The sequence below is a fragment of the Balaenoptera musculus genome, chromosome 11 (assembly GCF_009873245.2).
Source record: "Balaenoptera musculus isolate JJ_BM4_2016_0621 chromosome 11, mBalMus1.pri.v3, whole genome shotgun sequence".
NCBI classification, from domain to species: domain Eukaryota; kingdom Metazoa; phylum Chordata; class Mammalia; order Artiodactyla; family Balaenopteridae; genus Balaenoptera; species Balaenoptera musculus.
Window position 1 is genome coordinate 22,822,657 of NC_045795.1, and position 14,152 is coordinate 22,836,808.

The 14,152-nt window shown below is 44.5% G+C and overlaps 1 protein-coding gene across 2 annotated transcripts; it reads left to right on the top strand.

Annotated features, from left to right (window-relative positions):
• The first annotated feature begins 2,279 nt into the window (after window positions 1-2,279).
• On the top strand, window positions 2,280-6,122 carry LOC118903649 (BOLA class I histocompatibility antigen, alpha chain BL3-7-like). Of its 2 annotated transcripts, none has more exons than XM_036868920.1 (8): window positions 2,280-2,943; window positions 3,347-3,555; window positions 3,792-4,031; window positions 4,900-5,156; window positions 5,372-5,478; window positions 5,715-5,720; window positions 5,926-5,952; window positions 6,102-6,122. In XM_036868920.1, coding segments are annotated over exons 2-8 (777 nt in total). In that variant the 5' UTR covers window positions 2,280-2,943; window positions 3,347-3,416; the 3' UTR covers window positions 6,103-6,122. The 2 variants fall into 2 exon arrangements, with proteins under 2 accessions (XP_036724815.1, XP_036724816.1); XM_036868921.1 differs by lacking the exon at window positions 2,280-2,943 and adding an exon at window positions 2,959-3,057 and having other exon boundaries at window positions 3,398-3,555.
• The last annotated feature ends 8,030 nt before the right edge of the window (window positions 6,123-14,152 follow it).

Below are 14,152 nucleotides of genomic sequence, written 5' to 3' on the forward strand. Positions count from 1 at the left end.
ACTAAGCCCTTGCGCCACAACTAGAGAGCCCGCGGGCCTCAACTGCTGAGTCTGCGTGCTCTAGAGCCCATGCTTCACAACAAGAGAAGCCTGAACGCCACAACGAAGACCCAGCGCAACCGAAAAAAAATTCATGTATATTTTTATCTAGGAGAGAGGGGTCCACGGGTGAAGGGAAACAGAATTGATCGAACTTGGGGGGAAAGTATAGCAGGAGCAGTAAGTAAAGAATTCTAAGGTTACATCTTCTACTTCATAATTTTACAAGTATGTACAGGGCCTACAAGGTATTTGATATATGATGTATTCTATAACTACTTCCTCTTGGGCTAAGTGAACTCTTTGTGTCTGCTTATGTTTACCAGGTTAAGGAAAACAACACCAAGAGCTCAATGTAATATAGACAAGGATTATCTCCAGTGATGGGCAGTTTTGAACACTTATGACCTTAGGGTGATAAACTATGGTTTGGTTAATGTGTGAACACTCTAGTTGTTAAAATACATGTTAATGAAACTTTCGGTGCATGCTGTATTTTAAGGATATATCTAAGACCCACGTAGACAAATCCATGATTTCCATATGAAGATTATTTTAATATGCATCAACCTATGAGTCACACAGTATCTTTTTGGGGGAAGAGACTTAAGATTAAGAATATTCTAGATATGCACTGCCCAATATGCTAGCTACTAGCCACATATGGCTATTTAAATTAAATATAAGTGCTCAGCACAATAGCCAGTTTTGAGGTGCTAAGTAGCCACATGCAGCTAGGGGCTACCTGACTGGACAGGACAGATACAGAATAATTCCTTCATCACAGAACGTTCTATTGGCCAGGACTGCTCTTCATGCTTTGTGGGCCTCAAGTCATATACATTAGACCCATGTGAGATGAAAGGGCCAATATTATTTCCCTTAGAGACTATGTCACATTTCTGTCTGGGATATGAATACATATTAAGCTGGTGTGTAACCAAACTAGGTTATCAGTGGGTGTGGTGCTTTCAGGCACAAACTGTTCCCAGGTCCAAAGGGAAACACCTGTCCCTCCACCTCCCTCCCAGACACTGGCACCAATTTTCAGGGGGTGAGTTCTCTCCTAGAGGAGTCCTGGGCAGGGCCCTCAGCTAAGTTTAAGGAGGCAGCAAGTCCAGCTCCGGGAGAAGGATTCTTGGAAATGACGAGAAGGCAAAGGCAGGGATCAGTTGGGAGACTCCCTGGTTTATTCAGAACAGCAGTTCTCAGAGTGTGGTCTGTGGAACTCTTGACGTCACTGAGACCCTTTCATGAGATCCATGAGGTGAAACCTACTTTCATAGAATTACTAAGATAATATTTGTCTTTTTGCTATGTTGACACTTGCTTTGAGGTATAACAGCATTAATAGAGACTATGGTAGCAAACTGCACTAGTAATTATTTTCACCACAACTTACTTGCAGAAAAAAAAAAAAAGCATGTTTGCTTTAAAGTGTCCTGGTTGATGCATTAAAAATTCTTATCTTTTCTTAATAAACCATAATGGAAAAGAATATAAATATATATGTATATATACATATATATATATATAACTGAATCACTTTGCTGTACAGCAGAAATTAACACATTGTAAATCAACTATACTTCAGTAAAATAAATTTTAAAAAATAAATAAATAAAAATTCTTATCTTTCCTAAATCACCATCCTTAAATCCTCATTTTAAAAGTATCTTCTGTGATGACATGGGAAGTACCCATCAAGCCCTTCTGCTACATTCCAAAGTACTATGTCCCAAGGAAAATAATTTGTGTGAGCTGAACTATCCTCTTTTTCATGGAATACAATTTTTACTTGAAAGAATGAATGACACTGGAAGATCCATATAACTTAGTGAAACAATGTATTACTTTTTAAAAATCTTACATTAGTACAAGAGACATTCAATGTGCAAAATAGGCTTATGGATTTTAATGTAACAGAATAGGAAATATTCAATGACATTGTTTCAGGTCCACTTTGAAAATAACCTTTGAGAAACTGCCACTTGTGCAGTTTTAGTTTTGTATCAAAAATAAACATCCACGATTATCTGAAAAGGTTATTAAAAATACTACTCCTACTGGGACTTCCCTGGCGGTCCAGTGGTTAAGACTTCCCCTTCCAGGGCTGGGGGTGAGGGTTTGATCCCTGGTGGGGAGCTAAGATCCCACATGGTTCGCTGCCAAAAAACCAAAACATAAAGCAGAAGCAACTCTGTAACAAATTCAATAAAGACTTTAAAAATGGTCCACATTAAAAAAAAAAACAAACTACTCCTACATATGTGTGGGCCTTTTTATTTTCACAGACTTCAGTCAAGATAACGGATTCAATGCAGAAGCAAACATGAAAATCCAGTGGTCTTCTAATGAGACAGACAAGAAAGAGACTTGCAAAAATATAAAAACGTAAAAAGCTCCACTTTTCCCAACTACCGTGTTTATTCTGGGAAATAGTTATTTTTCATATTAAATGCATGGGTTATTAATATTATTCTAAATAAATTAATTTAAAATGTTACACTCTGTTATTTCTACTAAGGAAAATATCGGTAGAAGTAACCACATAAACAAAATTATCCTGGGGGTCCTCACTAATTTGTAAGACTGTATGAATATTCTGCCCAAAATGTTTTGAAAATCGCTGACTACACATCCCCTGGGCCAGGACTCGGGGAGACAGTGCGACAAACAGCTCCTGGTGCAGGAGGGGAGGGATCAGGGCAAAGTCCCAGGTCCCGGGGAGGGAGAGGCTCTCAAGGTCCCAGGCTCCAGGGCGGTGTCTGGGGCTCTGACGCTCCGTGTTAGGGTTCCCCGTCTCCCAGAGTTTCACTTTCTCTCTCACCACCTGTGTCGGGCCCTCCTGCCTGGACACTCGTGACGCGAACCCAGTTCTCACTCCCATTGGGTGTCCGGTTTCTAGAAGCCAATCAGCGTCTGACCCGCCGAGACTCAACTTCTCCCCAGACCCCGAAGATGCGGTAATGGCACCGCGAACCCCCGGGGGTCGGGTGCACAGGACCCCCAGGGAAGGTTCGATTCCGCCGCCGCCGGCCCAGACACGCCCCCTCACGCCGGTCCCCGCCTGTCCCTCCCTTGCTTCCCGCCCCCTCTTCTCTCCCCCGGAAGTCCCGGCCCTTCTCCGACCTTTTCCGTCTCACGAGCCCCTCGCCCCCTCCCCGCTCCCAGCCCCAACACCTCGGACCCAGGACCCGCGCCGGGAGGAGGGTCGGGCCGGGTCTCACCCCTCCCTGCCCCCAGGCTCCCACTCCCTGAGGAATTTCTACACCGGGGTGTCCCGGCCCGGCCGCGGGGAGCCCCCCTTCATCTCTGTCGGCTACGTGGACGACACTCAATTCGTGCGGTTCGACAGCGACGACCCGAATCCGAGGATGGAGCCGCGGGCGCCATGGGTGGAGCAAGAGGGGCCGGAGTACTGGGATCGGAACTCGCGAATCTACAAGCACCACGCACAGACTTTCCGAGTGAACCTGAACACCCTGCGCGGCTACTACAACCAGAGCGAGGCCGGTGAGCGACGCGGGCCCGGGTCCAGGTGGTCACGACTCCCATCCCCAGGGACGGGCCGGGATAGTCCCAACATTGCTAGACCCGCCCGGCACCCCCTACCCGGGAGGGTCCGCAGGTCTTTCACACGGTTTCATTTTCGGTTTAGGTTTAATCACTGTGATTGGTCGGGGCGGGGGCGGGGCTGACTTCGGGGCGGGGCCAGAGTCTCACTCCCCTGTGGATGTACGGCTGCGAAGTGAAGCAGGACGGGCGCCTCCTCCGCGGGTACAGACATTTAGCCTCCGGCGGCGCGGATTACCTCGCCCTGAACGAGGACCTGCGCTCCTGGACCGCGGTGGACACAGCGGCTCAGATCACCAAGCTTAAGTGGGAGGGCTCGGGTGAGGCAGAGCGCGACAGGAACTACCTGGAGGGCACCTGCGTGGAGTGGCTCAGCAGACACCTGGAGACCGGGAAGGACTCGCTGCAACGCGCAGGTACGAGGGAGTGCGGGGCCTCCCTGGTCTCCCCTCGGGCTGGAGCTGGCTTCCCACAAGGAGAGGAAAAGCAATCAGTATCAGAATATCACCCTTCCTTCTGGACGGGAGAGGGAGGAGTCCTTCTAGGTTCTTATATTCAATACTAGAGACTGACTTGCCCAGAGGGCTAGACTTTTTTTTTTTTTTTTTTTTGGCTGCGTTGGGCCTTCGTTGCTTCGCGTGGTCTTTCTCTAGTTGCGGCGAGTCGCGGCTACTCTTCGTTTACGTGCGCGGGCTTCTCATTGTCGTGGCTTCTCTTGTTGTGGAGCACGGGGCTCTAGGCACGCGGGCTTCGGTGGCTCGTGGGCTCTAGAGCGCAGGCTCAGTAGTTGTGGCGCTCGGGCTTAGCTGCTCCACGGCATGTGGGATCTTACCTGACCAGGGATCGAACCCGTGGCGCCTGCACTGGCAGGCGGATTCTTAACCGCTGCGTCACGAGGGAAGCCCCGTTGGACTTTTTCTAAAGGACAATTAAGGAATCCAGTCTCATGGGGATGGAAAGGGAGACCATCCCTGAAATAACTGATTAATAATTCCCTGTGACATTGACAGCAGTATTGTGAACCATGACTTTCTCCCTCAAGGCCTTGTTCTTGGCCTGAAAACACCTTTGGAGGCCTGACTCCAGCTTTGCTGAGTCCTTCGCCCTCCACCCAGACTAGGTCCAGAAATCTGTGTTTTCTTCCTTTGAGACCTGGAACCTCCTACCGTAGTCTCTCATTCTAGAACTTTCCATGGAATAGGAGATATTCCCAGACCCCTGAGACGAGGCTGGTGTCTGGGTTTTGTGCTTCTCCTTCCCAACCCTTGTCCTCGCGTTTCTCAGGATGGTCACATGATGCTGCTTCAGTGGCCCATGGAAGTAACCCAAAGTGTGAATTTTCTGATTCTTCCTCCTCCGACCCTCCAAAGACACATGTGACCTGCCACCCCATCTCTGACCGTGAGGTCACCTTGAGGTGCCGGGCCCTGGACGTCTACCCATCGGAGATCACCCTGACCTGGCAGCGTGATGGGGAGGATCTGACCCAGGACATGGAGCTTGGGGAGACCAGGCCTTCAGGGGAACGGAACCTTCCAGAAGTGGGCGGCTGCGGTTGTGCCTTCTTGAGAGGAGCAGAGATACATGTGCCACGTGCAGCACGAGGGGCTGCCTGAGCCCATTACCCTGAGATGGGATAGAAAGGGGGATGGGTGGTCGAGCTTATTATCAGATAAAGCAAGAGCCTTTCAGGAGAACTTCAGCAAGGTCAGGACTCAAGCCTGAGGAAGGCCCTCACCTTCCCTTTCCTCCACAGAACCTCTTCAGCCCACCGTCCTCATGGCATCATTGTTGGCCTGGTTCTCTTGGTGGTCACTGGAGCTGTGGTGGCTGGAGCTGTGATCTGGAGGAAGAAGCACTCAGGTAGGGAAGGGAGGGAGGGATCTGAGTTTTCTTGTCTCACTGGGGGTGTTTCAAGCCCAGGTAGAAGTTTGCCTGCCTTGTTCCTGGGAAATACCATCCACACATATGTGCTTACTAGTCTGGAGCTGAGTGCTAACACTTACCCTTCTGTAAAGTATATGTGAAAATGAAAACAAATTTTTCACCTTGATAATTCTGGTGATGGGGACCTGATTCCCAGCACTTGAAGGTCAGAGGGGAAAGTCCCTGCTGAGGACAGACCTCCAGGAGGGCAGTTGGTCCAGTCCCTGCACATCTCCTTTTTTCATATTTCCTGACCTTACCCTGGGACTTTAGTCACAGTTCTGGAAACTTCCCTGGGGTCTAGGACTAGGGGGCTCCTCTAGGATCTCATGGCCCTGCCTCCTCCCTGGTCTATCATGTGATGTTTTCTTCCCACAGGCAGAGAAGGAGGGAGCTATGCTCAGGCTGCTAGTACATTTGGGTGGGTTGGAGGGTTATCCCTGAGACCCTTGGAATAGTATAGATGGGAGCCCATGGGGGGAATCTTACCCATCCCATAATTCTTCCTTTAGTCTCATCTTCTGTGGGCTCTGACCAGGTCCTGTTTTGTTTTATCCTAGGCAGTGACAGTGCCCAGGGCTGTGATGTTATCTTTCACCAGTCCTAAAGGTGAGACCCTGGAGAGCCTGAAGCAGGAGAGGGGTGGGTCAGAGGTGACACCACTGGGTTATGGGGATTCTCTGAGTGGACATTTGGAACATACAGTGGACTGTTTAGAATGTCAAGACTTTTCTGAATGACTTAAATTTATTTATGATTATTTTCTTCTAAGTGTGAGACAGCTGCCTGCATAGGACTGAGTGATGCAAGATTAGTTCCCCCCCCACCATTGTAGCTTCAGATCCCCTGATTCCTCTTTCTGCAGCTGCATCTGAATGTGTCTGTGTTCCTATTAGCATAATGTGAGGAGGTGGGGAAGACTGGCCCACCCCTGCCCACCGAGACCCCTCCCCACCCTGACTTCTGTTCTTTTCCCTGATCCACTTGCCTGTTCCAGCAGAGGCAGGGCTGGGCCCTTTCTACCTCTACTTTAACTTCAGGGTGCCCTGAGAAATACTGAAAATAAGAATCTGGATGTGAATTTGTTTCTAATTCATGTCATGACAGTCGATGTGTTAATAAACAAAAAAGATTCCTAAAGTTTAAGACAGGAAACAAATGGAAGCACTGAGAACCTTCCAGAATCTATGTGTATGCTGTGCTGAGTCTGATGTAGGTGGGACCAGAGAAGGATATAAGGAGCGTGGACAGGGCCTGTGTCCAGTCAGTGCTCAGTCCATTGTGGGCTTTGAAGTGGTCACTAATTGGATGGGTCATCTTCTCTGTTGTTTGTCCTTGTCCCTTCAGTAGAACCTTGTCCCACCAGGACCTGTGATCCAAGTCACCTGGGCCTTGTCCTGTCTCCCAGCTGTGGGAAGCAAGGGCTTCATGTGGCCAGGTCAGCCTAGACTCATGCCTCAGTCCAGCCCTCAGCCCTATCTTCTTTTGGATGTTTATGTTTTGCTTCTTCAGTTTTTTGCTTTTTTTTTTTTTTTTTAATTATGACTGTTCTTTTCATGTATAGAGTTCTGGTCTCATTCTGCTCTGGGTGTCCCCCATCTCTGACAACAGTAGAAGTCATTTTGCCTGTCAGGGTCCCCACAAGGCCTGTGGCAGCCCCTGCACACAGGAGTCTCTGTGGTATTGAGAGATGACTTTTCTCTCTCATTCAGCTCTTGTTCTCCTTCTAGGGCTGTTTCCTGGATTATTCTTTCCATCTTTTCCAAAGAACCAAAAACTGGAAAGGAACAAGGATTAAACCCTGGAAGTCCCAGTGCTACGTGATCTGATCAGACCACACACCTGAGCAGACTGCAGAGTTTTGGCACTGCGTCTAGACAGCACAGAGACCAGGGAGTCCTAAACTTTAATTTGCATAAGAATCATCGGGACATCTTGATAAGATTCAGAAGGTCTGCAGTAGGGCATGGGATTCTGTATTATAACAAGGTTGGTGCTAATTCTGCTGACTTTCAGATCACATTTAGTAGCAAGAACATAGACCAGGATTCCCACACGGCTGTGCACCAGCCTCACCTGTAGGGCTTGTTGAATAAGCAAGTCTTGGGCTCCGTGCCCAGCATTCTGAGATGGTGGGTCTGGGAAGAAGCCTGAATATTTTGCAGCAATCCTTGCAAGCAATCTTGGGATTCAGCCGGATTGGGAACGACTGAGGTCAGTGATCAGAGCGCTCAGGTTGGGGAGGAGCCTTAAATCCACACTTAAACCTTGTTTTTTCCTGGGAAGAAAAGGGCAAGACGTATGCTGGAGACACATGTTGGTTTTTCTACCCTGGGGTATGTAGCCAGGTGGAAGACTGAGGAAGTGTTACCAGCTCAAGATAATGAAAATCTATGAATCCTTGCTCTCTGAAACTATTCCCTGGATGGATTTCTCACTCATTCCTTGGTATAAACGATGGAATACAAGTTTTTCTAATTGTAACATAAATGAAAATTGTGTGTGTGTGTGTGTGTGTGTGTGTGTACCCTGGGAACTCATTTCATTTCAGGGAAAGCCACAGAACAAGCTTGAGGCTACACAGCCAGGAACAGAATCCATAATCCACTGCAGGTCGGGTCCCACATAGAGGGATTCTGTCTTGGAATCAGACATTTGGGGCCTTGGATGGGAGGGAGTTTATTTTGCATATGTGAGGAATGCAAATAATTAATGTCCAGAAGATGAACTGTGGTGATTTTCAAATGTCCACATACTGTATGATACCGAGAGGTAGAAACAATATCTTCCATAGTGGCTGTGCTATTTTGCATTCCTGCCAGCAAGGAATGAGTGTTCCCGCCCTGGTCTAAATGTTTGTGTGCCCTCAAAATTCATATGCTAAAATCCTAATGCCCAGTGGGATGGTATTAGTAGGCGGGGCCTTTGGGAAGTGCTTAAGTCATGAGAGTGGAGCCCTAATGAATGGGATGAGTGCCTACAATCCTGTTCCCAGTCCCCAAGGTGTGGGGTTTTTTCCACACCACCAAGCAATTCTCTGATACCAGATGGGGGTCTAACAATTCAACTCAGTTCTGACACTGTCTACACTATCTACCTGGAGATCACATCAGATCACACAGGTTAAAGGTTCAGTCTCACAAGAATACCCACCCCTCCCAACTTCAGATGCCAATTGCAAATCCCAGTTGACACCTATACTTCTGACTGATCAGTTAGGTATCAGTGGTTCCCAGGACCCCTCCTGATAATTTGCTAGAGAGGCTCACAGAACTCAGGAAAACAGTTTACTTAATGTTTATCAATTTATTATAAAAGGATATGATAAAGGATACAGATGAGCATCCAGATGGAAGAGATTCATGGGGCAAAGTATGTGGGGAGGGGCACCAAGCTCCCATGCCCTCTCTGGATGTACCACTCTCCCAGCACCTCCATGTGTTCACCAACCTGAAAACTCTTCAAACTCCATCCTTTTGGGTTTTTATGGAGGCTTTATTACATAGGCATAGTTGATTAAGTCATTGGCCATTGGCAATTGATTCAACCTCCAGCCCCTCTCCCCTCCACGGAGGTCATGGGAGTGGGACTGAAAATTCCAACCCTCTAATCATGGTAGTCTCCTTTGGTGACCAGCCCTCATCCTTAAGTTAGCTAGGGGCGGTCCAAAAGTCACTTCATTAACATAACAAAAGACACATTTATCGCTTTCATCACTTAGGAAATTCCAAAGGCTTTTGTAGCCCTGTGCCAGGAAAGGGGAGGAAGACCAAATATACATTTCTTATTATAAATAACAATATCACAGTGCCTCACAGAGAGATCCTTAGCTCTTAACATTGTGTGAGGACATACCCAGAAGGTGGCAGCTATGAACCAGGAAGAGGGTCCTTACCCACCCTTGCTGGTACAGTGATCTTGGACATCTCAGCCTCCAGAACTATGAGCAATAACTTTGTTATTTATAAACAACCCGGTTGGTGCTGTTTTGTTACAGCAGCCCAAACAGACCGTAGTTCCTGTTGCTCCACATCCTCACCAGTACTTGGTAATATCAGTTTTTATTTTAACTATTCTAATAGATGTGTAGTGGCATACTATTTTTTTATTTGCATTTCCCTAATGACATATGATATTGAGCATCTTTTCATATGCTTTTTCATATACCATCTGTATTGTCTTCGGTGAATTATCTGTTCATATTTTACATATTTTTTAACTGGGTTATCTGTTTTCTTATTGTTGAGTTTTAAGGGTTCTTTGTATATTCTAGATACAAGTCTTTTATCAGATATGTGATTTGCAAATATTTTCTCCAAGTCTGTGGCCTGAGCTCTTTTACTGACATAACAACATATGCAAATGACCAAATATAAGCATAGATTTGTATTTTACAAAAAAATACTACTAGGGGCTTCCCTGCTGGCGCAGTGGTTGAGAATCTGCCTGCCAATGCAGGGGACACGGGTTCGATCCCTGGTCTGGGAAGATCCCACATGCTGTGGAGCAACTAAGCCGGTGCGCCACAACTGCTGAGCCTGCACTCTAGAGCCCGTGAGCCAAAACTGCTGAGCCCGCGTGCCACAACTACTGAAGCCCACACTCCTAGAGCCCATGCTCCACAACAAGAGAAGCCACCGCAATGAGAAGCCCGTGCACCACAACGAAGAGTAGCCCCCACTCACCGCAACTAGAGAAAGCCCACGCGCAGCAACGAAGACCTGACTCAGTCAAAAATAAATAAATTTATTTAAAAAAAAGAAAAAAATACTACTATTTTTCTGGAAAGGGAAATGAGAAATTGCTAACTCTAGTTTCTGGGCAAATGACCTGGGTGACTGGGGGATGGCAGCTGGGGAGATGTGACTTGTGTGTGTGTATTTATCTATACATCTATATCTATATATCTATATATTCTGATATAGATATAAGATATAGATATATCCCTCAGCATTTTTAATTTTCTTGTGTATCAAAGAATGGTTTCGAAACTAAATTACATTAAAATCCTTTAAACTTGTAAAACACTTGACATCATGTCCAAATCATGTGTTAAAATTCTGATCCTCTATTCTAGCACCAATGATTTATTTTTGACTTTTTTTTTTTTTTTAGAGCAGTATTAGCTTCACAACAAAATTGAGAGGAAGGTACAGAGATTTCCCATATACCCCCCCAGCCCCCACCAATGCATAACCTCCCCCATTATCAACATCCCCCACAGAGTGGTACATTTGTTATAATTGAGGAACGCACATTGACACATCATGATCACTCCAAATCCAGTTTACCTTGTTTACCTTAGGGTTCACCTTGGTGGTGTACATTCTATTGGTTTGAACAAATGTATAATATAGGTATCCATCATTATAATATACAGAGTATTTTTACTGCCCTGAAAATCCTCTGTGCTCCTCCTATTCATTCCTCCCCCTTCCTAATCCCTGGCAAACGCTGAACTCTTTACTGTCTCCATAGTTTTGCCTGTTCCAGAATGTCATACGGTTGGAATCATACAGTATGCAGCCTTTTCAGATTGGCTTTTACTTAATAATATGCATTTAAGGTTCCTCCATGTCTTTTCAAGGCTTGATAGCTCATTTGTTTTTAGCACTGAAAGTATTCTGTTGTCTAATGTACCACAGATTATTTATCCACCTACTGAAGGACATATTGCTTCCAGGTTTTGGCAATTTTGAATAAAGCTGCTATAAACATCTGTGTGCAGGTTTTTGTGTGGACAAGAGTTTTCTCCTTTGGGGAAATACCACGGAGTGTGATTGCTGGATTGTATGGTAAGTTTTGTAACAAACAACCAAACTGCCTTTCAAAGTAGGTATACCATTTTGCATTCCCACCAGCGATGAATACGACTTCCTGTTGTTCCACATCCTCATCATCATTTGGTGGTGTCAGTTTTCTAGATTTTGGCTATTCTAACAAGTGTGTAGTGATATCTCATTGTTTTAATTTGTATTTCCCTGATGACTTACGTTGTGGAACATCTTTTCATATGCTTGTTTGCCATATCTGTATATCTTCTTTGGTGGGGTGGCTGTTAAGGTCTTTTGCCCATTTTTTAATGGTTGTTTGTTTCATTGTTGCTGAGTTTTAGGACTTCTTTCTGTATTTTGGATAACAGTCCCTTACCAGATGTATCTTTTGCAAATATTTTCTCCTACTCTGTGGCTTGACTCTAATTCTCTTGACAGCAGAAGTTTTTAAAATTATTATTATTGAGCTATAATTGACATTATTTTCAGGTATAAACCTAATGATTCAACATTTGTATATATTGTAAAATGATCATCACAATAAGTCTAGTTAACATTCATCACCATATATAGTTATAAAACTTTTTTTCTTGTGATGAGAACTTTTAAGATCTACTTTCTTAGCAACTTTCAAATATGCAGTACAGTATTAACTATAGTCACCAGACTGTATATTACATCCCCAAGTCTTATTTATTTTACAACTGGAAGTTTGTACCTTTTGATCCCCTTCACCCATTTTTCCCACCGTCACCACCCCCACCTCTGGTAACCACCACTCTGTATCTATGAGCTTGGGGACTATTTTTAGGGGAGGGGATTATATTCCACATATAAGTGAAGTCATATGATATGATATTTGCCTTTCTCTGTCTGACTTATTTCACTTAGCATAACGCTCTCAAGGTCCATCCATGTCACAAATGGCAAGATTTCATTTTTTTTTATGGCTGAATAATATTCCAGTGTGTGTGTATCTGTGTGTGTGTATACCACATTTTCATATCCATTCAACCATCGATGGGCACTTTAGGTTGTTTCTATATCTTGGCTATTGTAAATAATACTGCAGTGAACATGGGCATGCACATCTCTTTTTGAGTTAGTGTTTTCATTTTCTTCAGATAAATACCCAGAAGTAGAATTGCTAGATCATATGGTAGTTCTCTTTTTAATTTTTTGAGGGATCTCCATACTGTTCTCCATAGTGGCTGCACCAATGTACATTGCCACCAACAGTGCACAAGGGTTCCTTTTTCTCCATATCCTCGCCCACACTTAAAGAAGATTTAAGTAAGTCCAGATTATCAATTATTTCTTTCATGGATTGTGCCTTTGGTGTTGTATCTAAAACGTCATCACCATACCCTAAATTCATCAAGGTTCTCTCCTATATCATCTTCTGGGTGTTTTATAGTTTTACATTATACATTTAGGCCTATCCTCCATTTTGAGTTAATTTTTGTGAAGCGTGTAAAGTCTGTGTCGAGACGGACATTTTTTAATATGGATGTCCAGTTGTTCTAGCACCATTTGTTGAAAGACGTTATCTTTGCTCCATTGTATTGCCTTGCTCTTTTGTCAAAGGTCAGTTGACAGTATTTATGTGGGTCTATTTCTAGGCTCTTTATTCTGTTCAGTTGATCTACATTGTCCCTCAGCATCCACAGGGGATTGATTTCAGGACCCCTCAAAGATACCAAAATCTGTGGATGCTCAAGTCCCTTTTACACAATGGCATAGTGTTTGCATATAACCTACACACATCATCCTGTGTACTTTAAATCATCTCTAGGTTACTTCTAATACCTAATACAATGTAATTGCCATGCAAATGGTTATAAATACAATGTAAATGCTATGAAAATAGTTGCTGGTATATAGCAAATTCAAATTTTGCTTTGGGGAACTTTTTGGAATTTTTTTTTTTTTAATCTTGGGGGCAGTAGTTTGCCTTGTTTCCTCTCCTCTTTTACGAATCTGAGAAGTTGGTGATTTTTCAGTCTGTTCAGCTTTTTACTTGGTTTAAGGACAGAGAGGTGATTTCCAAGCTGCTTATGTGTAGAACCAAAACCAGAAACTCCCCAAAGATCTTTTCGCTGAACTATTTTGGCTTAAATTTTCCATTTCTAGAAAAGATTGGCTATAGTATATGGACAAATCCTTCCACTGAAAAGAGGTACAAATGCCATGTAAAACTCAAAAACCATCTTCTTAAAAGCATCAAAGAGTTGACAAGATAGTAATAAATGACCTAGCTCCCCAAAGAAGGGAAAGACCCTGCTTGGACTTCATACAGAACAGTGTCCTGAAATTGGAGAAACAGCTCTGTAAATTTATTGCCCCAGAGCCCAGACATAGCAGTCCTGCACTTCCAGCTCTTTGTCCCAAACTCCTGACTTTTCTACCCATCTGCCTTCCCTTTAAAATTTTAAACCAAGCTTTTAAAATTCTGATTATAATGTATATGGATAGTATATATGATAATGTATATTCACTATAGAAAATTTACAAAATGCTGAAAATAATAAATGACAGTAAAAATAACTGTAACCCTCACACATGGAAATATTTTGTTGCATTTTCTTCTAGTTTATTATATAACCTGCTGCTGCCCAAGTGCTGAAACTCTAAGTTGATGAGCACAGACCTCAGTGGCCCCAAGCTCTGTGCCTGTATCTCTGCCTTCCAACCAGTTATGATGGACAGTCCCACTCCTATCTAAGGTCACCCCTCAGCTTGGGCATAAGATTGGGCCCCTGCTTCCCCCGAGAATCAATTTCCTAGTCTCTACTGTATCATTCATTCTTGCATACAAATGTGCTGTAATACCTCTC